The 24,781-nt window shown below is 44.2% G+C and overlaps 2 protein-coding genes across 9 annotated transcripts; both read right to left on the reverse strand.

Moving 5' to 3' along the window:
* Positions 1-368: 368 nt before the first annotated feature.
* LOC125738866 (Fc receptor-like protein 2) lies at positions 369-17,699 on the reverse strand. Of its 8 annotated transcripts, XM_049008349.1 has the most exons (12): positions 16,837-17,131; positions 14,392-15,221; positions 14,234-14,284; positions 7,677-7,739; positions 7,114-7,250; positions 6,205-6,234; positions 4,631-4,906; positions 3,961-4,248; positions 2,939-3,238; positions 2,483-2,549; positions 2,024-2,066; positions 369-1,147 (listed from the first exon to the last, which is right to left on the reverse strand). In XM_049008349.1, coding segments are annotated over exons 5-11 (993 nt in total). In that variant the 5' UTR covers positions 7,145-7,250; positions 7,677-7,739; positions 14,234-14,284; positions 14,392-15,221; positions 16,837-17,131; the 3' UTR covers positions 369-1,147; positions 2,024-2,065. The 8 variants fall into 8 exon arrangements, with proteins under 8 accessions (XP_048864306.1, XP_048864300.1, XP_048864299.1 ...); XM_049008343.1 differs by lacking the exons at positions 2,024-2,066; positions 16,837-17,131 and adding an exon at positions 17,566-17,699; XM_049008342.1 differs by lacking the exon at positions 2,024-2,066 and having other exon boundaries at positions 15,001-15,221.
* Positions 17,264-24,560, reverse strand: cradd (CASP2 and RIPK1 domain containing adaptor with death domain). Its single transcript, XM_049008350.1, has 2 exons — positions 23,988-24,560; positions 17,264-18,067 (listed from the first exon to the last, which is right to left on the reverse strand). Exons 1-2 carry the CDS (start codon positions 24,301-24,303, stop codon positions 17,772-17,774), a joined length of 612 nt encoding a protein of 203 aa, XP_048864307.1. The 5' UTR covers positions 24,304-24,560; the 3' UTR covers positions 17,264-17,771.
* Positions 24,561-24,781: the final 221 nt, after the last annotated feature.

The following is a 24,781-nucleotide window of genomic DNA, read 5'->3' on the forward strand; positions in this document are numbered from 1 at the left end:
CTTGTCCCAGAATTGATGATTGTGCCATCTTTGGCCGAAAACCTCTCTCCCATTAATGATCTGACATCTGACATTCTCATTCTCAGCAGAAATTGGTCCATATAAGGAAAGCCTGCTGTCAATCAAAATCATAAGCCATATTAGGATTGAGTATGGGCCAAACATTATGGCAATACCAGAACAAAGCTGGATGTACTAGATCTCAAAGTCGGCCCACATGTGCTTGCTATGTGGGATATAGCGCGATACAGACAAATTGCAAAGACAATACACATTTTATCTTTGTGTACTCAATGCATTAAATGCGGTGAGTCACTGAACAGGAAAACCACAGATGTATGTGTTATAAATAAACAGACAAGCCAAAATGATTTTTCTTCTGCAGACTACGTTTACTATGCATTAAGTTTAGTATGCTTGCATTACATATATTGTTGCTCTTCAAAGCTGAAATTAAATCAGGTATAGATTTTTATCTTTAATGTTTTTTTTTTTAAGCAAATATAAGATCCATCAAATACTTTTTGACTTATTGCATTTACAGTGTCAAATGCCATCTGCAGTCCCTCTTCCCTTTGTTACGACTAAGTGGTGATGCTTTAATTTAGCTTTTTTCTATCCGGGGAATACAATTAAAAATAAATATTTCAATGGTTCAGTCAAAATATTGGTTAATGTTGCACTCAGTTTTCTTACAGAAACCTACTAAGAAACTCACTGAATAAGGTACCACAATAATGCTTTAAAAATTACATCTTTCAGGAGATTCATCGTGAAACCCCACAAACTGCCATAGAAGATAAAGTGATGCCCCCACTCATCAGGTCAGGGGCTTCCCCAACAGCCAGGTCTCAAAAACTACAAGGTAATTGCTTGAAATTCTTTGTGTCCTTATATGGTATCAAAATAAAACATTCTGAGCTGGACCAATTTTCAATTACGACCTGCTACCTAATTTAATAGGAAGCAGCCTATGTGAAACAGACACACACTCATGATTGCTTTACTTTATATGCAAATATTTTGTTTGCCCCAAATGCAACTCCAGTCACACGCAGAAACGTTGTCTTCTTGTGGTTTGAAACAATCCTGCATCCTTCCATGTGTTTGACTGTCCCTCATGCACCTTTAAAGAGAGCTGGAAAACCTGAGCGAAAAAACAGAGAATTTTGAACGTGGGAATATCGAAACCTGTGACGATTTCTCAGGTTTTCCTGACATTACCAAACACGCTCAATTACAGGTAAACATTCCCAATTAGCAACTGATTCTGCCTGGTTCTCCTTAAATCTGGGATTTAACTTTTGGTGCAAATACGGGCCAGATTTGATAACACAACGTAAATGAGACTCATCTTTCTATGTGGGTGGGGCTGTCCCATTGTAATTTTAAATAAAGTTCAGAGATGTTGCAGCCAGGGGCAGTGAGTGGTTCAGTGGGCTAAGTGTCTGTGCCAGTAATCTGAAGGTTGCTAATGCAAGCCCTGGTCTCAGCAGAGAACCCCGGCCCTGTGATCTCCAAGCTACGGAGAGTAAGGTAGGGTCGGTGAGAAGATGCGTTCCAAAGTACTTTTGCAAGTAACGCATGTTTGTTTGTGGCCCTTACTATTTTTGGTTTTTACAGACTGACTGCTGACCAGTTTTGTTCTGGGATCCTTCCTTGCCACATGTGGCTGGTGAGTATCTTGGTGAGCTGTGGGTGCCGCTGGTTGTGAGATTAAGAAAGTATAAGAGGAAACATTCTAGTGTTGCTGTGTTTAAGTTCTGCTCCAGTATCCTGACCTGGATACTGGAGCGCCAAACTTTAATTTGCATAAAAACAGTTACACTGGCACACCTTTCTTTACCTACTGCATCCAGTTCTCCATCACTGGGAGGTCTTAGCACAGTGTCGGCCAACACCCCTGGAGCTGGCGGTTAAAGGCCTTGCTCAAGGGCCCACAGACATGTAACGGTTTCACCGGGGCTGGGGCTCGAACCAACGACCACACGAGCACAGAGGCTTAGCCCACCAAGCCACTCACCAGGTAAGGAAGTATCCCAGAACAACACTGGTCGGCAGTCAGTCTGGGGAAAAAAAAAGAGTCAGGGCCACATTTAACAAGCAAACATGCTTTATTTGTTCATTGAAATGCTTCTTTGCACTGACCCCATCTTCCTCTCCACAGCTTTGGGATCATGGTGCAAGGCCAGCCAACGCACAATGCCCTCTACTGCGTCTGGGGCTTGAACTGGCAACCTTCTGCGTACAACCACAGAGATTTAGCCCCCTGAGCCATTCTTTGCCCCCCATCTGTAGTGCATCTGAATTTTACTTTTGACTCTGGTGCCTGATTTGGTAACATTCAGTGCATCTGGCCCATATATGGCCCTCATCTGTTTCAAACCCAGAAAGTGGATTCAGACGTATTGGTTCGTTGTGCAAAAAGATTCCAGGCTCAGACGGGTTCAGACTCGTCTTGCTATGTAGGTATATTTCTCACCATTTCACACACAGCACAACGGTAGCGGCCAGGAATCCTAAAGCCCCCAAGCCGAACACCACCGGTCCTGTCAAGCGGTAAGAAAAACTGGGTATGAGGAGGGAGCAGAACACTGACTCGACAGGATGCATGAGGATATTCCAGGTCACTATGAATCAATAGCAAACACACCATCAAAGACTCCAGAATAGACTATTTAGTGTATCTTGTACCAGGTGCTGCCCATTTCTTGGAAGAGACGGGAATATTGTGCTCGTACACAAAAGTGCTCGGGACCCAGCGATCCAAGTGCCGATACCTGTGTTCACCTGTGCTGATTCACATATTGGATAGCGGACTGAGGATTACAGAGGATCTCTCTGTAAAGCTCTTTAACATAGTTGTATCTAATGAAGGTGCTGAAGGCTTCCCTATCACTACAAAAACACTACAACAGAGGGTCACAATGCTACCTACTATTCTGTAAGTAAATAAGAATCTCCTGGCTGTGTTTCTGGGCTCTCCCTGCATTTACGACGCATCTGTATTTCCCAGCGTGGCTCCTGTTGACGCTGATTATGGTGTAGAGATCTGAGTGGCTGCGGGTCACTACCGGCTGCCCGTCTCTCAGGAAGGTGAAGGACGTCTCGGCTCGGTCCGTATCCTGGTGGCCTGAGCTCTGGTTTTTAATCACAGCTGAGCATTTAAGACTCAAGGGTTGGTGGACTTTTACTCTGACTCCCGGAGATGCAGTGAGAGTGACGCTGATAAACACCTCTGAGGGGAAACAGGGAAAGGGGAGAGATTAGGTGGTACCTTGGGCGGAGCTTAATTTGGATCCGCTTCTGACGTGGGGGGGCGTATCCCTTATTCCTTATTCAGGCAGAGTAGTATCCTGTATTGCATCACATCACCCGGCAGATCATTATCTTTAACCCTTAAGGGTGACGCAACACGCAGAGCGACCGTGCCTGCGATCAGAAGGTCCGTGGTTCAAGCCTCGGCAGAGCAGTACCTTACTTAGGGTAGTTTCTTCCTTTGCTGTCACATCAACCAGCAGAGCTTTATAATGAGGCCTTAAGGGACGGTGGGCCGGTGGATGGATGGGTGGCGTGACACACAGAGAGACTGTTCCTTCATCATTCAGCTAGCTCGCATTCATCCCGCTATATGTTTTATTATTCCTTAATGTAATTAAAAGTACCACATAAATAAATACGTGAGTTCAGACGGCAAACCAATCTCCTAAACCATATGGCCCCCTATCAGCAACACGTGGCATAAGCATGTATGATACCATGTATGGACATAACCCCTCGACCAATCAGAATAAGGGATACGCCCCCTCACATCATAGAAGGGGAGAGCATTAAGCTCCGCCCAAGGTACCACCTAATCTCTCTAAGGGGGATAAAAAAAGAAATGCTTAGAAAAAAAGACAGCACCACCACAAAATGGCGATCTGTCCTTCAGATGTTAAAATGAAGACCTGGACATACGTCTGACAGCCAGCCACAGCGGGGGGCTAATTTTTCTGACGTGGTTCTTCACGGCCTGCACCGCACAATGGTAGCTTCCAGCGTTAGCCCTCTCAGCTACAAATGTGTGCTGGTCCCCCGCGGACACCGCTTTGGTCAGACCTGAATCATCTGTGAAGAATATGGTGGCCTGCAGGGACACCCCAGGTTTCCGTGGGGGGGGCAAAACCTCACAGCGAAAAGTCACGTTCTCTCCTTCCGTCACCATCCCTGAAGGCTCCACGCTCAACATGGGCGGCGAGAACAGCTCTGGTGACACAGAGATGTAAATCAACGACCCATTAATTCATCACTCACTGTCCGACATACGTGAAAAAAAATTGCTACATTGTTTTCAGTTGTACCTGACGTTTACAAAACGAGTTATATAAGGATTATGGAGTACTCATAAAAATAGTTTAGCTATACGTCATGTTTTTTTCTGCATAACAGAAAAGCAAATTTGATCTGGTGGACGGACATTTTGGTGCCACTTTCCAGTCACTGCGTTTAATATTACCCACTGCAATTTTACCCCTCCCACCCGCCAGCCAACTGGAAAAAATGTCTGTAAGGCTGTCCGATGCTTTTGCCAAGGGCTGTAGTGAAGTGTTAAATGCATTATCACACTCCCCAGAGTCTACGCCCTTACCGCGCACTTTAAACTGGATGGGCCAGCTGTCCCATCCCATAATGCTGCACCAGTATATCTCTGTGTTTGAGGGCGCAGCAGGTCTCAGTGTATAGGATACCCCAGATGCGGCGATCATTTCAGTTTGCGGCGTGGAGTCTGCCAGCACTCTGTTTCGGAACCAGCGGGTCGCTGAACCGTTGGAGCGATGTCCCTTGGCCTCGCAAGTCAAGATTACCGCGTCTCCTTCGTATATCCAGCCTGATGGATCGATTGTCACGACAGGTTTGGAGCTGTCTGGAGGAAAGGGAGACGACACAATTTCCTCAGTGTCGGTACCTCAACTAAAATTCCACCCATTCATTTACATGTAATTAACAGATAATTTTATCTAAAGCACCACACAATGATGATTAGCGGCAGCTACTACCTGGAGTAATCGGGATTAAGAGCCATCAAGAGACCAACTGGGAATCGCCCTGACAGCCAACGGGATTTGAACCAACAACCTCCTAATGTCATCTCATTTGCATCCTCATAATTCTTACGAAGTCTACAGCACAGGTGCCTATGAGTCATATGCCACAGTCTCCAGCAGATCAGCGTTAGCATCATCATCGTCATCATAATCGACGTTTCTTGAGACAAACAAGGCCCCATCCACTGCCCTTATCCCTCATTCTCTGAACTCTCAATACCTGAATAACTGTTCCTCTCGGTTGCATGTTATTTTCAGTGTTTGAAATGTGTCAAAGATCTTTGTGGGCCAGTGGCCAGTCCATCCATGACGTGCAAGTACAGGTTTGCATGAATGTATGGCCTTATTGAGAACCTTATTTGTAGTGAGAGCTATTCATGCACAAAAAACATTATAATTTGAGGAGTTGCGTGTTTCACATAATACAACATTATATTTGGGAGGGCAGTGGTGGTGACGGTAACAATGGTGGCAGTAAATGTTGCCGGGGGGGCAGGTTCACTGAATCTTTTTTCTCTCTCTTGTGATGTTTCTCTGTGAACCCTGATTATCGCTATAATCTCCCCCACATGAATTTAAAATTGCCTATTTACCTGATCTGTTTATTGTTATTGTTTATTTCTGTTTTGTTTATTTTACTGCATTATATTAAGTCATTATATTTGCTTTATACGTTGTTATATTGCAGCACATGTTAGCACTAGAATGAAAAAATTCATGTCTGATACTTTAACGTATCACTGGGTAGCCCCACTGTGCACATACATACAAACGAATCAGTTCATTAACTGTTAATTATGCAACTGCCAATTTAAATTCTTTATATTACAAAAGTGTCCTTATTGGGCTGTTATACAGGTGTTTAGTAATTTAGGGAAATAGTTTGGGGTGTTGGTGTTGAAGTTCCTGCTGTCCGAAAATCCCTTATTAAACATGCACAGAAATGGAAATCTCACCCTCAGCGATACTCTCCACTCTTGTTCCTGTGGGTTAAGTATTTTTCTTTGGATGTCCTACAGTAAAGCTATTGCTGGATGACAACACCGGACAACTCGTGTAGTGTCAGTAAAGCACAGACGAGTGCTTGGCAGGCAGACAGCGAGTTCGGTACTCTCACCTTGAGAAGAGATGGCCACAGCAATGAAACCTGGTCAGAGACAAAGTAAGAAAATTGCTACATTTTTAAGCGTTTTTCCCACCACAAAATCTGCTTCACTTGTTTAAAACATATTAAAGCAGGGAAATGAGTCATAGACATAAGTATCCTACAGCATGATGTTAACTGGCAAGACTTCCTCTGTATAGCATGTCATGCCTAAACCAACTAGTACCATATTAAGTCCTTCACTGAACACACATTCCCAATCACAAACTGTATTATATAGGTATCACCCAAAATAACACATATTCACACTATCTAGCCTTAATAGATGATCATTCCACTTGTTCAGACATTTCGGTCGGAGATTATGGGCAGATGGTTGGAGATCCTTGGTTTTTACTGCTGGTGACATTTCCACATTACAAGCTCACAAACATATCAAACACTCCATATTAATATAACTACCACCCCCCCTCCCAAAGTCTATCCCCCAACTAGTTTTTTCCCATTAAATTTGTCTTCCATTCTGTCGTGACCGTTTTGGCCCTTGACTGCATACAGAAAGTGACATCTTAAGTGATATATTAAGTGATATCTTAAGTGATATATTGTTTGCTGCAGTGAATTGTTTTGTTTGAAAGAAAAGCAAACATATTACACCTGTGAGGATCGTGCATCTAAAATGAAAATAGCGTGAGATGAATGTGTACGGAAAACAGAAGTAGAAATATGAGAAAGCACCTATTAAAATTAATTGTATTAACAGTCAAGAAACGTTTAAGGTGACTCCGGCTACAGGGTATTTAGAGTAACCACACCAAATAAAAGTCTTAGCTGTCTGAAACATATAAGCTTGCAAAACCTGATTTAACTCCTATATATGCATTTAAGATCAGCTTCTTCGGGTTACATAGAATGACTTACTCAACAGTGAGATTGCTCTGCTCACCGACATCTTGCAGAAGAAGGACGTCACCTGTGAGACTTCAGACGAGTTTTGACCGATCCATTTTCACACTTCGCATGTGCTTCAGACGCCTCTTCTTCCTGTGTACTCTAATCTATTTTAGTCACACGGAAAAAGAGTATAGGAGGCATTGGTGGAAACCCACAAACAATGCGAGAATTTACACGGCTTCTCGTACATGGACAGGTATCGGTGTATTCGTGGTTTCACCAGAGAAACAACATTGCAGAATCTAAGTATGAGCAAAATTTATATATATAGTTACACAGAGATTCTCTTCCCATAATATAAATGCATTTCTTCAAATATCAAATCACACTGAATTTACGGCAGCTCACTATGTAGCAAAAAGCACCTTAAAAACATTCTTTAAATAGTGGTTTTATGAATGTAAATATGAGTCCTCAAAAGCAAGGCTTTTTTTAATGTTAAAATAAATGGCTATTATTTTTTTCTCCCTGCCTAAATGGCATCCATTCTGGAACGTCCATCTTAGAGGCCAAAGACCATGATGACTCACCTGGCCTTTGTCTCCCACATCTTCACAATATTTTGTCTCCATGTCTCCAGTTCTCCAGCAGGCCTGTGGACACCCAGCAAGAAGGAGCAGCGAGGAGGACAGAAGCAGAGGAACGGCGTGAGCAGGAGGGAGAGGAAGAAATTCGAGGCAGTCTGCCTTCTCCAGGTAATCTTATCATTCATTGCTAATTTGCCAGCACCCACTGTACGGTTTGGGGTGGCATGTGGCTCCATGCCCCTGAGCAGAAGGTCACCCAATCAAATCCCACGGATGGCAGAGTGAGGTCACTTACACATCTCTTTGGACAAAAGTGGCTGCAGAATTAATTGAACCTACTTCACTTTGATTGAACAGCTGCTCACTCTTCAATGAAGAAATTACACACTTCCGGTTTTACATTAAAATTGCCGATTAACTCAAGGCCAAGGTACAATCCTAGGACACAAGGTATACGACCCACTGGCTTCATGTACATGTTTATACATAAGACTATTTTGTTGTACATAATTCTGAATCATTACAATCAAAATAATGTACAACAAAGCGTAATTTGTTGTAATACACCAATATTAACAGCAGATGCCGCCAACTCCACGTTAAAGGTTATTCCTCGTTGAAGTAAATCTCTGTTATTGGCTGCCTGTAAAACATCATCCCCCCATAAAACATGAGATGCTTTAACTCCTTCTCTGAAGTTATATACAGTTGAGTTCAACAGAGCCTCTGTTGTCATAGTAACACACTTCTGTGTTACAGAACTCTTTCTCCTTGTTCAGATGAGATCATTCCCTAGACACCATGACATGCCCGTTTCCAGCCATAAGCCAAAGTCAGTCATCTCTCGTTCTGGAGGTTGTTCTGAGCTGCCGCCGTAGATATTACCCATCAATCAAAGTAAAATTTACTGCTTCTACTGTAGTATCAAAAACCACAGGACCCATTCCCTTTCTCAAATGAGGTGTGAGGGACTAATGGAACAGCAACACATGCTCACGTGTCAGCCACTCGAGGAGAGATGAGCGTGTATTGCCGGCTATCGTACAGGTGATGCCGTGCTTTACTCAACGGTCCAGTTAAACACCAAATATAAGGGGTCTTTCTGGAATATTAGCAAAGTTGATATGGCATCACCAGTTCAATATGCAGGACAGAATACAGGGGGTGTGAACTCAGACCTGAACCAGCTTCAGGTATTATACATACTATACAACTGAACCTGAATGACACAATCTATTGAATTAACCTGGACAGAATCCTTGAAAATGGCAATGGGTTGGAGAATTTGATATCATACATTCCTGATTCTGAATATAAAGTTGAATTTACATCATTAAATATTTCTCAAGGCAATTGCAGTTACAGTTTGTTAAATGGGCACTTATTTGAAATTCCTGTTTGTTAATCATTAAGGCACCACAATTCGTAAGCTGTTAAATCATAAAAAAAGGGCTTTTTAATTTCCATACGCCATCTATCAGAACGGACAGTAAGAGCCGTTCAGGGAAATGAACTTTGCTGAAAAGAACATCCTTGGGGCTGAAAATCAAATGGGATGTTTAATACAAATCTTCTTCAAAAGACAGTACTTAACATCTCCTATTTGCAGACACTCCATCCCCCTGTTTCTGGGGCTTGACTTGCCCATAGAGGGACCTGCCCCCTTCCCGTGGCTGTCTTCCATGTGACAATCTGTGACGATGTGTGTTTCAGCCCTGGGTCATGGCTCAGGAAGTGCAGAGGTGACCCTGCCTCATGCCATTTTCATGCCCTGAAGAGCAGAGGATGCACAGCAGGTTTCATATTTCATGCCTGCAGCCTACAGACCATCTTCCATCTCTGTGCTTAGGTTATATCTGATGTTTTTTGCATTTTCTGAGGTAAAGCTTGCAATGTATTTCTCCAAAAATAACCATTTTGAGTGCAATTTAGCTGGTAGCTTGCACATCTACCAACAAACGAAATATGCCATCTAAACCAGCTGCTTATCTTTGATCGGTTCCGCACAGTTGGAAAGGTCAGCAATATATCATGCCTGTCCATCTTCGGTTATCCTGGTCAGGGTGGTGGGCTATACCACATGTCCAGAATAAATGTCAGAGCACCTGCCTTTTGTTTCACGAAACCCAAACGAGAGCACAGTGCCATTTAAAATCAGAATTACATAGATATCAGACATTCGTGGAAGTGGCATAAATCCAAACGTGAAAATGAAGACATCATGCGTCTATCCCAGAGGAAGGTTGCGGTAAGCACCTATCCCACAATGCACAGGGGAACTCTATACATCAGATACCAATCTGTCACTGGGCAAGTACATGCATGCACACAACACGTGCAGACACAGCGCCAAGTTTCTCTAAGCTGTATACCTTTGATTTAAGACTATTTTAATCAGACAATCTCCAAAAAGAAAAAAAAATTGCTTTGTGGCTGGGGGTTCGTTAGAACATCAATCCATTTTTCTTAGCATTTGTCCTATTCAGGGTTGGGGGTGGGGTCCAGAGCCTGTCCTGCAGGCTACAGGCACAAGGCAGGAAACGACCCAGGACGGGGCGCCGACTCATCACAGGGCACAGTCACACGCCATTCACACCCATGGGCAATTTGGTGACTTCAGACAACAATTTTAAAAGGTGGGAGATCATCTATGGGGGGAAAAAATAATGCATTTTAATTAAGTCAGACTGCTGAAAAATGCTGGCCTCCCATGGGAAGCAGTCCGCCCTTGCTCTCCATCTTTGAATATTTATGAGTCAGAATCCTAGTGTACTGGCTGGTCTCCATACTGGCTGCCATCGTCAACAGTGCAAAAATACCCACAAAGACTCAACAGCCTGTTACTTCAAACCACATCCTCATTCATTATATCTAAGATGAGACGAACACAGACGGACAGAAGACGTCATCTTCAGTTACTACTGATGGAGAGATTAACAGATTATATGGGACAAAAGGCACTCAGCAGTGCAGTCACATGTACAAACATATGAAGCGCAAAAGACTGCCGAAGAAAAACCATTTAAACCGGCTTTTCCTTTGCATTGCTTTAATGGCCTGTGCTTCGTGCCACACGCCCTGGTTCTCCAGCCTGATGCTGCCAAGCTAATACAAGCTCCTGGTGGTTATAGCAGGGCTTTCCAGACATTCAGAATCTGGCAGCAGATAGCAGACAGATCAGATGCTGTATCACGCTCACGTGGGGACAGTATTTCAGAGTAAATAGATGATCCTTACATCGCCCTCTGTACTGGCGGTTGAATTGCGGGCAGCTTTTGAATTTGATACAAAGGAGATTATTATATAGATTTTTCTGGAATAAAAAGACGGCAAGGTCTCCCTCCTCAGCCCTGAGTGTTGGACGAAGGGGAGGGATGATGGGCCTCGAGCAAGTTCCATTTAAGGCACGGAAATCTGCCTTATCGTGGTTATAATATGGCAAGAAATGGCTTGAACAGAGAGTGGAAGTGGAGTCTGCATGGCATGTGTTCAGAGTATAACATCAGACAGAGGGAAACGGAAAGGAAAGTTTAATGCCGACCAAAAGGGTCTCAGCTAGAACTGGATGAGCATAGTTACTGCTTTGCCCAAAAATTCACCACAATCACTTACTGCACTTCTTCAGGTTTGAACAAAAGGGACCATGATGCACCTGACATCCCGGATTTTAGCCGAGTTCTGGAGGCACCAAGCTGAGCTGCTGCCACTGGTGGGCGCCCTCTGCTGGGCGATAACGGCACTGACCCCGAAGGGATGGGATACCGGCTCGGGTAGGGGGTTGGGGATAGTGTATCAGGCAATTCTCTCCCTTTGGCCCACTGCCACCGCAGCCTAATGAGAGTTCCAGGAAAGCCACTCCCTGTAAACACTGCTCTGGGAAGTCTTCAATAGGTAATCCTGCAGAAATTCCTCAGAAGACCGTTTGGCCCGGGCAGATCTGGACAGCAGGACGGTGCAATTGGTGCCCAGAGGTCTGTATCCCTGCTCTGCTGAGCGTAGCACAGAAAGACGCGTGCTCTCTTGCGATCGATGCCTTTTGCAAGCTAAGACCACCATTCCATCATGCGCATGCTCGGCCCATGGCCCCCTCCACTGAAAGCCTTTTGTGAGGGTACAATGCAAACTAAGTGCCTCACTAAAGTGTTCCTCAGAAGAAGCCTCTGACAGAGCACCAATCTTCAAGTATTTTGTCAGATGTCGCATTATTTCCTAACTGCTGCACTACTTAACTGCTGAGAAAAATGAGAGAGAGCTACCGGCGCAGAATTTAACAGTAATATTTAAGAACTCCTGGAAGTTTGACACAGTTGCTCAAAATCATTTGCGTGTTTCTCTACTGTTTTTCCCAGAATGCCTGGCTTATCTCCTCTTAGCACGTTTGGCATAGACCTGCACCAAATGCCTTTGATTCTGTCCTCCCAAATGTCACTTTGCACTTGTGTTCTCAGGTATGGAACATCTATCTAACATCTATCTAACAGTCAATGTGAATATCCAGTCTTATGCCTAAATTTAAATCTAATTCGTAGCATCACCAAGTAAGAAAATATTCTCATTAAGCTGTGGGTGTATCCTAAACAAGTTCTTCCTGGGGAGCCTCAAGGGCTCTTGTTCTTAGATTAGCTCTGATCACCGGGCATTTTCAATATCATTATCAGCACAAAGGCATGGATATCTTGTCATCCATTCATTTTTATAGCAGCACTGAGATAAAAATATCTGAGGCAAAATACCTTGAACTTGAGCAACAGATCCAAGAACTTAATCTTCAGTTAGACTGGAATTCTGTGAAACGAAACACTATTCATACCATTGAAAGTGTTCACAAAACACACACAACTTCTCAATAAAAGCGTCAGCGGTACAGATATTCAGACACAATAAAAGCTCCACAAAGTGAAAGTGAGACGCCGTTACGAAACTTGGTGCTTGAAGCTTTGTCTGGTTGTCCAAAATCTGCCCCTTAACTAATCCAAAGTGGGTTTTTACTTTCATCTTTGCTTTACATCAAGTAAACTAACAGTACTGAGAAATCCCTGAGAAATCTGTGAGGAGGTTGTTAGCAGGCCAAAATGCATTTACCATTCAGCTACACCCAAATTAACTGTGGCCCGCTGGACAAAATTGTCTTGCTGCAATGAGGTATGTAAAGAGCAGAGCAGACCCGCAAGAACCATTGCTGAGGGCCCCAACTAGATGATGGCCCTCAAAAACCAATGTTGAGGAGCCCTACTGGATGATGGCCCTCGAGAACCAGGGCTATGGAGCCCTTTGACGAAACCTCCAGTGAAGGTCAAGCAGGATGTTCAGAAGACCTCAGTAAAAAACTGTTCCATAAGACTGCCTAGATGCAGGTCTACCTGTCCAACAACACACGTCATACACTGTCTTAGCAGGGAGCAGGAAGCCCCTGTGCACCCCCCCCCTATTTTCATTGGCTCCAAGCGATGTCGATCATAAAACACGGAACATAATTCCCCAAATGCCTGTATATGATGCAGCAACAATATACTTTTACACTGTTCCCAGAACTGCATGAGCATAAACAAATCATGACCATAATCATTGTGTAATATAAGAACATATGGGTGTTTTTTTGATTTTATGCACTTTGTAGAAAGAAGCCAGTGACTCCCTTCATGTTCCCCGACTTTACTGCTACTTCTCTGTGACCCCTCCATGCCCTCCCCTGATATTAATCTCGCTCCGCCGTTGGGCTGCAAACCACATTCATAGCATTTGAACTACATCTCGTCTCATATTCTAGTTCGACGAGCATCCCAGTTGTCGGAATGTCATTGCCAACAATTTTGATCCTCTCGGGATTGTGTACTTTTACTCGAGGCACGAGAAGCTACATAGTTATGGTGAAGGCGACCACCCAGACCTCGGGGGACACTGCTGCCCACTCGGCGGGGGCTGCTTTGGAGTTACTGGAGAATTCCCCTGTTTTCAGAGGATCTGAGAGATGTTTCAAAGCGTCTTCATTCCCGACAGACCCAACATGTTCTGGGAATCGATGTAATACAAACTGTGCATATAAATACTTATATATATATACACCGACCATAGAGTGATAAACTTGGTGAGAAAATGCTAACAAGATGCCACTTAAAACTTTCAATGTAGCAATAAGCGAATTCAGTCTTAAACGGTACTATTTAAAGAGACTGCCAAGCCACTAGCTAACTAAACTGTCAATGTTGTAGAAGCCTAAGGTCACGGCTACATCCAGTCAAAACAGCTCATTGAGACATGTCTGCTCTGAACTCACATACTTCCTGGCCAATCAGCTCTACCAAATGCATGTGAGCATTAGTGTACCTGATTATTGGCTGACGGGTTTGTGTACTGAAATAATACACTGGAGAATTCGTTATCAAGCTACAGAGAAAAGCATCACGAAGTCAAAAGTAGGAAAACGAGGCGGGAAACATCCATGCTAAGTGGGAAAGTTGTGGTTACAAAAAAGTAAATTTCACACCAGAATGTCGCAAAATGGGAAAAGTCATCCTCATACACTACCTGAGCTTGTCAATGTCAGTCAATCGAGGTCTTACCTCAGCTGAACTCACATGATGGATGCGTGTGTGTGTAGTTTACAAAGCGAGCTGTTGGGAAACAGGACAAGCGAATCGTGTCAAACTCCATACTGGAGGGTCACTGAAAGGTAGAGCTTGTAAAGCATTTCCCAGTCGATGAGGGCGTGCAGGGTCACCCGGAGCTGCAGTAATGCCATGACACGCTCAGGATCGACACCCATTCCAGTCGATTCCCGAGAGGCTTCCCTGACCCTGCTGTTCCAGATCAAGCGATCTCATCAACTGAATCCACGACATCCAGACAGTTCCCAATCGTTCCTCCCATGTAACCAAAGGAGTTCACCCAAAGGCAGCATTGGAACAGAAGTTAACTGCCAGATTAGTCGAGTGAATTATCAATAAAGATATAAATAAATAAGAATAGTAATAAAAATTAACATTAAATCAAAGAATGATGTATCAACACAGAAATGCTGGTAGCCAATATGGTCCTGCTTACATCGCCGCTCTCTCTGTCAAACACTGAAAGCATCCAAATTGCTTTTTTATAAAGGGTGTAAATATTAGCCAAGGGTAAGAATAGTTTAATCCAGATGGAGCGTGGTGTGTGAAATTCACAGGCTCCTCCCACAGTGCCAAAAACAGCTGAGGGATTTAGTGACACCCTCGTGTTGTACTCACCAGCATTATTATGAAACTAAATGCGCAGAAATGGTATAAAAACTGAAAAGCTAATATAGCACAATTATTGGCAACCTTTTTTTCCCCAAAGCAAACAGACTCACCTTTAACTGCCACAAGACACAAATTAACCTTTGATATGCCTTAATGTTGAAAAACAGTTCATTCTGATCCGCTGTTCCTCAGTGACTTTGGTGAAAATAACCATGGTGACTGAGACCAAACATCACGGTTTCAAAGGGCACAAGGCCGTCTCACCAAGCCCTCGGCATCCCGGCTTCTTCAGTTCACGAAGAGGTTTGCTGCTCGTGCAAGAGCCAGGAACCTGGTGAGGCCAAAAAAAGAAAAGTCTTCAGAGAATGGTGCAAAAGGCTGGGAGGAAATCATCACGCATAACGTCCAATGAGCTTAGAGCTGACCTGGAGCTAAGATTTCAACTGGTACCATACAACACACATTCAACCGAGGCCAAGGAAGAAGGCAAACAGAAAGAAATGACTGATCTTTGCCCAAACCCATTTAGATAAACCAAAAATCCTTCTAGGAAAATGTTCTGAATACTGATGAAAACAAAAGAGAGGTCTTTTGCAATGCAGATCAGTGATTTGCTTACAGCGGACTAAAATAAGCTTCTATGGAAAAGAACACCCCACCTAGAGTTAAATGTGGGGCGGGTTCCGTAATGCTGGGGGGGGGCTGCTTTGCTGCCTCTGGTACTGAAAGCATTGAATGTTAAGGAGACCTTGAAATCAGATTGCCAGGATGTTTTAGGTCAAAACGAGCGACCCGATGTCAGAAAACTAGGTATGAATCAAAGACCACGGACGCTTCAGCAGGACAGTGACCCGAAACACACAACAAAAAGCACAACAAAATGGATAAACGGGAAACGCTGAACCATGCCAGTCGTAAGTCCCTTAGAATAACACCTAGAGGCCCTTGTGACGCTATAGGAGGAAAAGGCAGGGAGGCTCCCGGCTCCTGCAGCCACGCTAATCCACACGCCGTTTTTCTCTGACCAGTTTGGCTGTTTGTACTGCTTATCTGCGGATTCCTGGAAAGCTCGTCCCGTAAGGGCACCTGCTCGCACATGCACACCCGCGTGGGCCCCCTGCACTGGCTCCTCCCCCCCCATAAAGACTGGGACGGCATGCTGTGCCCTTTTCCTCACGATTAGGGCCGCATAATGCAGCGTACGCCCCGTGTCCCACTGACGCACCCAACACAACGCCATCCCATAATGAGTTACCTATTAGGAAGTGACCCATGCTGCATAACAAGGTAACCGGTGTAAACAGGCCGTTAACAGAACAGGAGACTGTGAGTCTTGACAATCAAATATTTGTGCGCCGTGTTATGTAATCCCCTCCCCCATCCATTTGACACCGTTGGCCTTTCCCCTGCGAGTGGATTGTAAAAACAGCTTCTTCAACAACTTCACTGAAAGGACACAGCCTTCCTGTCGCATTCACAGGAACAGAGAAAATGACAGAAGCGCAGGAAGCCTTCCGATTCCACAGAAGGTCATAAACGAAGAATTAGCGACGGTTAGCATTTCACAAACCGCCCCGGCACGTCGACACTCCCCTTCCTCTTTTTGGGCCTTCCTGAGTAGATTAGCCTCGCAGTGAAATTCTTGAGGCTCCAGACACTGCGCACGTGTACAAACAAATTCATATCGTATGATTTCACCTTGAGTAAAGAACGAGCATTTTCACAAAAAGGTCTGGGAATGATAGGCCCCAGTTCTGTGAACCACCAACGGTTCCTCAGTTTCTGTCAACAGTCATGGGATCAGTTTCTACAGACATGAGAACAGGACAGATTACGCTGCCGTATGCAGGCTGATAAGAGCAGCTTTCAGATATTTCAATTAAAATAAGATTAAATGAGTAACTCTGAAGCACTGCCTTGTGTTATTATTAATGCAAGCTACACACCAATTCACATATACAGCCGAGACAGATTTTGAAGTTTTGCCGTTTCCAGTCACGTGCGAAATCTGCAACCCCCACCAACAGGGGGCGCTCTTGAGTCTGCCACGAGTTGCAAGATGCTCCTCAGTGATGTAGACAGCAAAAGCACACAGGGGAGATGGCACTCAGTGTAAAAGGAGGTCATGAGAAATCAGACGAACGCCAGGCCCAGCACGTGAGCATGTGACAGGCATGTCTAATGGTACCCTCACTGCCGTGACCTTCTTTGGAGAACGAAGTCTGTAAACCAGACTAATGTGGGATTTTATTGGGACGTGTTTATCCGCTATTATTTCTTGGAAATCTCTTCATTTGCTCCGTATCTAAGGACCGTACACAGGTGAGCTAAAGGTCAACAACAGAAGAGAGGATATTAACATAGCACGAGATATTAATCCAGGTTATCTTTAATGGGCCACGAATGGATGTATACACTCCAGGAATGAAACCGGCATTGTCAGGTTTACAGGCAATTCAGATGTGCTGGTGTTTTAAGTGCAGGACTGGTGGCCCCTCTGCCCCCCCCCCCCCCCCCCCCCAATTGGCTGTCTGTTACCCCTTGGCTGTGCGATTCACAGGGAATTGTCAGTGCTACAAACTGGAATGTTGACTGAGTGGTAAGTCCTTTAAAATCACACATAAGCTACATGCTGTTCCCAGGCAAAATGTATGCCAGTTTCCTGGTAAATGGACCTGTTCTGTTCAGTCACTGGTTGGTCTCCTTAGAGTAGCAGCTGGTTTAAAGATCTCAAATACAACAGGCTCAGACTCCCATACAAAAAGTGTCCATTTGCATGTTTTAAAACATCTGTTTGGTAAAATGTCAAATCTGACTGACAGTGGTGGACCACCAAGACCAACAAAACGTCGGCACTGTATGTCTGTAAAAAATTGTCCTGTCACTGGAATACATCCTCCAGGGTCGAGGGGTGGATGTCAGCTGCCTGCAGGGCCTGAAGGAGTCGCTGTACTGTGGCCTTCCGACCCGAGCGCTGTCTCCAGCGCACCAGCCCCGCCATGGCCTGGCCGTAGAGGCTGAGCGGATGACCTGCCCGGCACCTCTGCACCTCCCACAGGGGCAGGCCCAGGTCCAGCACCACCGATTCCCACTCCAGCCCGAGCCGACCCGCCAGCCGGTTCAGATCCTGGTCCGTCGGAACCTTCTGCAAGGTTGGCTCAGAAATAGCACACTGTTCTGGGAAAGGAAGAGACAGAGAAAGAACAAACAACATTAATTAAGAAAAACAAAATGAAACGCCGTCTACTTATCAAGTTACAAGCACATGGAGGATAGCATCAAAACCCACAAATAAAAGATACTGTAGATGTTTCTTCCTGAAGGGTTCATGTTCTGTCTTTGGTCTTTTTTGGTTGGGGATTATACTGAGCCGAAATTCAAGTGAGACTGAAGAGGAGGTGAACTGGGTTTGCCCCTCGGCCAGCGGGACGCGGTGGGTTGAGTTACGGGGTTAAGGCGGAGTCGTGGTGCCAAGCACTGCCTGACACTCAGTGCAAAGCCAAAGCACGTGCCGAGAGGAGTGCAAATCACCACCGACACCATGCACAGCCTTCCTGGGAATGTCCTGCCTCACGCCGTACGGGGTTAAGGCAACATCAGGCAAGATAAAGTGCGGTAATGAGACGTTTGGGCCCATGTGCACCGTAACCTAAGCTGCTGGGTCTGACCGTTCAGCCTGCATTACGGTCGTCTTCAGCAGACGGGAGGAGTTTCCGGAAGGGAAAAAAAAAAACACTCAGATTGTCCCAGCATCCTCCTTCATAACTATGGTGACCAACTGACCTCGGACACTGACAGATTACGGTCTGCACTAATGCTGTGGTCCAGGCAGGAGCAGGGCGGTCTGACCGTAAATAAAGTTAATGACCCATTTGGAGATGTAATCAGCTTTGGTGAAAGTTTTTTATGGAAACCTGGTCAGAAACACCAAAAAAGTCAAAAGAGAATTCACTGCTATTCCTGGTTTTTGCTGCCTTATTAACTAAAACACAAAGCAGATGTGCCTTGTAACAATTTGGTAAAATAAAACATGTAAGCATAAAGAAATAAAGAGTAAAACCAACTTTCTGCCTTATTTCTTATCTGGCCTGCCATCGGAAATTAAGCTTTGCACAGCAATGCACGACAAAAGCTTATTAACTTCTTCATTGAGCCCAAAGAATGGGAATCAGAATCGCTTACTTTCACTCAATAAGACTGATTTATGTGATATTTCATCTTATGTTTCGGTCCAGTTTTAAATCCAATCTGCACGTTTCTTAGGTCCTCGTATGAGTACTTCTGCAGATCACCAGAGAGTGTCATGTGGTTTTAATGCGGACCATAACATCGTGACGGGTGTTAATGCTATGAATTATGGGAGAACTGGAAGGAAAACCAAAGTCTGTGAGGATATCTGTGCAGTAAGGGCTCATGTGCGCACGCGGAATGGCTCTGCACGTCACAGAAATGCCGGCTGTGTGGCTCGTCATCTACCGCGGTACCGCGTTTCATACTGTGCTGTTCAGTGCCTCTCGCCCACGTTTACCCTGTAGTACACTGGCGGACAGGGGGCTACGACCGACACTGAACTGCCACCTCACTCCAAAAGCAGAACTCGCAAAAAACCTCAAGCCAGATCACAACATGGGACATCCTCTTTCCATTTCAAAAAAGAAAACGGCACATGGATTCCCAGCATGTTTCGCTTTACCGCACAAATCACAAAAGTCTCTTAAAACCATAGATATTTTTTTTTCAATGCTAGGTGTGTTTTGATGAAAAATGTACTGAGAAATGCATCATATTGGCTTCTCTTCTGGTGGTAATAATAAGTCCACGGCGAAAACTAACATTTTAGTTTATGCACGTCATACAACCAGCTATAACCAGAGAGAAAGTACAAAAGAAAACTTGATATTGTTCAACTAACTTACTGAAAGTTACTATTACTAACTTACTAACAAAAGCTAGACCTACATACAGCTTTATTTCAGAAGTCTGTTTTCTATTTTGGCGTTCCGATGCTAAAATGATCCTTCAGTTACTCATGCAAAAAGATCTTTTGTACTTGGAAAGCTGTACTTAGAAAACCATTCCCGTATATCTGCGAGTGCTGTAGTTACGGGTCCATTTCTGCTTGGCCTGTCCTGTACTAGCTGATGTTCCCTGAGACAAGAGACACCTGAGGGGGAAATGAAAAGGCCACTGATCAGGAGAGTGAGGAAAAACGATATGGAGGAGGGCTGGGAGGGGGAAGCGAGGGCCGAAAGCAGGGCCCGTGGCGTGTTTTACAGCCCTGGCAGACGGCCTCTTCCTCAGCCAAGGTTCCTGGAAAGCAGGCCGAGCGGGAGAGAAGCCGGCAGGCGCGGCACGCCAGCGAAAACAAACACTCCTCACTTTTACAGCCAATTATCATTACATCAGCTCATTCATCCAGAAGGGGAAGCCCGACTTCAAACAGCTCTCTGCTTGACTCTCCCTCACTTCAAAGGCAACGAAGTCGTCCGTGCCAAGGCTATCTGCCTCCCTCATGTTACCAAACGTGTGTGGAGCCCTCTCTCTCCTGACAAGTGGCTAGAATCTATATAGAACATATACATACATGCACACGCACACACACACACACACGCGCACGCACACACCTCTAAAAGGACTGGGACCCTTGATGAAGACGAGGGAACACAAACAAGGCGGCAATCCCAACATGAGGCTATATTTAAATTTTCCATTAAATCATTAATAAAGGATAATGGGCTCCATATGTTGGAATTGATAAAATGACACATTTCCGAAAGAATTACTGGCAGGCCCAGGTTTCAGTACTTTATGTACCTTCAATTTCAAAGACGACACTATGACGTTTGGGGCCATTTTAGATGGGACCTTTTACAGAATCTTACACAAAATCTATCTAGATCCGTTTATCAGACCAGCCTGTACAATTGAAAGCACAGATTTCCAACCGGATTCACATTTGCAGACATATGGTCATCAGGAATGGTTCATCCTGTGGTTAATTACCTGTTTGGGGGTGATCTTTGCATGTGCTGGGACTCATTTGCTTCTGGATGGCTGGCTTACAGTCAACTCTTAGCCCCTTGGCAGAGATTATAAATCTTTTTGGCTAAAATATCCTAGTATTTAAAGGAGCTCAAGACGCTTTTGATCTTAACGACGCCAGCAGGCCAGGAAGCGAGACGTCGTGATACTGAAGATCCACCACCGTATTTTACAACTGGTCACCAGAGGTCTTTATCAAAGCTGCTGGCGTGTGAGACCAAAACACATCTTTCCAACCTCGGTGCCAACAGAATGCAGCTGGTACCTTAAGTCTCCATCTCGGGAAACCTTTCCAGATTGGCCACCGGCTCGGAGAATCATTTAATGGCAGGTTTGGAGAGTGGGAAACTCCAAGGGGAAACCGATTTCTGTGATACTGCCGCCGTGGCTGCCGGGGCCCTTGGCCTTTCCTCTGCCTTGCAAATCACCCTCTTAGCTGGGCATGCGAGCCAAAATGGCTTCTGTCGGCTCCAAGGCAAGAAGCCCACCCATCCAGTGATTTCAATTATAATAATGGAATGAAGTATGTCTTAATATAAAAATACTTTGTTTTATCTGTTTGTAACCACTGCTTGATTTACAGCCATTTAAAAATTTTAAACTTCTTAGTTTTTCCCCCCGGTGACAATGAAAGACGAATGATTTTAAATGCATATTTACTTCATTTTTAGACCTTTATGAAACGAGATGTTGGAAAACAACAACAGACCCTAAATAACCTTCTTTCCTCTGCAAATATTTTTTTAAAAATTGCGTAATGCACTGATGTAAAAAACTTCCTTTTTACAAACAATCTTCATGGCTCAGTAGGAGGCCAACATCACACCTTCTCCGCAAGGCTCCCTTCCCCTTGTTCCCTTTGCTTCACTCCGTTGACCTTTTGACCCCCCCCCAGACGGGTCAGAAAAAGCGGGATGCCTGGCATGATGCAAAGGCTCGTCTTTCGCCATCTCGCGATCCTCGCCAATCTGAAGCAGCTCCTTTCGGACTGTGGTGGCACCAGTCCTTCATCTCAGCAGCGTCTGAGCCTGCTAACCCTCTGCTTATTTACCTTTGTCATGTGTTACCATACGGCCCGACTGGTGACACTCATAAGCCTCTCAAAGCTTGTCTACACTTGAAAGCATTAGATGGGGCCCTAATCCTACATGCTGTGGGTTCAAACATGGCCTCCTTACAAGAAAGCATATAATTCCTTTCTGTTTTCCTTTGGGGGGGCAGCATGCTGGCACTGTCACCTCCTACCTCTGGGACCTGGGTTCGAGACTCCACCACAGCTCCATGTGTGGAGTTTGGCATGTTCTCCCCGTGTTGTCGTGGGGTTGCCCCCCACAGTCCAAAAACACGCCGAGGTTAATTGGAGTTACCAAATCGTCCATAGGTGTGCATGTGTGCGTGAGTGGTGCGTGAGTCTGCCCTGCGATGGGTTGGGACCCCATCCTGGGTTGTTCTACGCTCTGCCCCCATAGACTCTGGGATAGGTTCCAAACCCCCCCCCCCCCCACAGCCATGAATTGGATAAGTGGTTTCAGAAAATGGATGGAGGCTTCCCTGTGCTAAAGTGAATTCTAAGCATGAGAACTAACCTTACATTACCCAAGCATACAGACAAACATAGTCTAGACTTATCTAATACTCATGGTCTCTCAGAAAGCATTAGCTGCCTTCATAATGATTTAGCCTTAAGCATATGAAAATAAATCGGGGTTTTTTTTGTAAGACATGAAACTTTGGGAAAATTACTTTAAAAAAACGGCATTGTACTACAAATATGATTAGTAGAACAAGTACAAAGTTGCTTATTTCTGTCGTTAAATTACTGCTCACATTAAAAAGCTGAAATAACTGCCTGTCCTCCCCATCCATCCTCTCTGGTTTCCTAGAAAAGCGACCACACAAAAGCGGAATTATTTTCTCCTCTCTTTTTATTCCTGCTGTCCACCTCGAAACACACAAAAGAAGCGGGCAGAGAGGAGAGAGGGAGACCAGCCAACAAATGGATTTAATTACATTTTCCTAGAAAGGAGGATGCAGAGCGAACGCTTGCCCTCAATAGAGGAGGAAATAAAAGCCGTCGGAGAAAAAGAGAAACCACACACATGGGGGGGTGGGGGGCTTAAAACGCGCCCTGCAGAGCCTCTATTTTATCCACTATGTGAGAGATAATTAACATATTCTTTTATGTTTAAAACACATTTTAAAACTGCGTTTTTTAACACGAACCACGTGCAAGGTTCAGTACGACGAGGTAAAACCACACAGCCATTTATATATGAGCCTTTCCATTAAATATCCCGAACAGCTAATTCTGCTAACGATTGTTAATTCTGTTATCTCTTACGTTATCTAAATCACTGGTTCTCAACCCTTTTTGCACTGCAACCAAATTTTTTTTACCATGCCATCTTAGTCTCGACCCTGTATCAAGTATATGTGTACATTAACGCTCTGATCAAGCACGCAGTATATTCTGCAATTTATAAAAATCAATGCATTTCACACTAATGTGATTGGATGTGCCAATGAATATTAAATTAAGCATCTGTGGTTGCGTGTTCACTAGTTTTGCGCTAAGCATTTGCAGATCCAAGTCCCGTTTCTATAGGTTAATTCTAGAACTGGGGCTGGTAAATCTGACCGTGGATCAGCGTAGGAGTTTGCTGGTTTTAAAAATGCTTACATTTCCAACTCTGCCTCGCGACCCATTCACAGCTTGCCGCTGGCCAAATTTGGGTTGCGACCCATTGGTTGAGAATCGCCGATTTTTTAATTACTGATGGGGTAGACTGAAGCACGACTTTCAGGTTCTTTGGGAAGAATCTCACATTAAATATAATATCTACTGAAAATAAAAATGGAAACGCAAACAGCTCAATTTATCACACGTACTATAGTGGATATACCTTGTGCTTAAGATTTAAAATATAAAAATATAATCAAAATATTTTGAACAATTCAGTTTGTGTGACAATCTATTTTCTAGAATAAATTATTTGATATGAATTATAACTAATCTTGCAATTTCATTGAGTGAACAAGGCCTTGGAAGTCCTACCTGCTACGGTTTTCTCGGTCACTGCCCCATCTTTCGGATCCTTCGCTTTCTGCTCTAGCTTTTCCTTTACCCACCAGAACTCCCCATCCAAGGACTTCAGAAAGGCATCAAAGGCCAGCGGACCCCGGGTGGGGAGGATATCCAGCAGCTTCAGTGTCTTCTTTTTGTTCGTTACCTGGGACTGAATTTCTTCCACCTGACTTTCGGTTAAAATATCTTCCTGGTAAAGATACTGAACAATTGTATCGTCAATTAAAATTTGTTCAGAGAGATACAAACGATGCTTCTTAATGACTTCCTTGTGTCTTGGATCCATGTCAGAAAATATAACAGTAACTATAACTTGCAATATGCATCTAATTTCATACAAATCTGTTGGATTTAGTCTTTTAGCAGTGCATGTTCGTAAGGTTAGTTAACCCGTCATTCCAACATTAAATCGCAAAGATACACCCGCATCCATTCTATGACCATTAAGGATATATATCATGTACACTTAACTACTGTTCGGATCACTGTATTTGTCAACATTCAATGTTACCGAGCGAAGTTACTTCCTGGTGTCACATTAATAGTCATCCGATTAAAACATCGGTGTGTACGGAACTAATAATACTTAACGGGGGATGCTTTTTGTAAACCATATTTTTTACGGTACCATTTGTGTCTTATATTTATGCTTTATAATTAGGGTTAAAACGGGCCTGAGACTTTGCGAGGAGCGATCGATCGAACTGTAATGTCTGTATTTCTTACTTCCAAAAGGAGTAAAAAAGTTCAAGCCATCAAAGAAA

The sequence above is a fragment of the Brienomyrus brachyistius genome, chromosome 3 (assembly GCF_023856365.1).
Source record: "Brienomyrus brachyistius isolate T26 chromosome 3, BBRACH_0.4, whole genome shotgun sequence".
NCBI lineage: Eukaryota > Metazoa > Chordata > Actinopteri > Osteoglossiformes > Mormyridae > Brienomyrus > Brienomyrus brachyistius.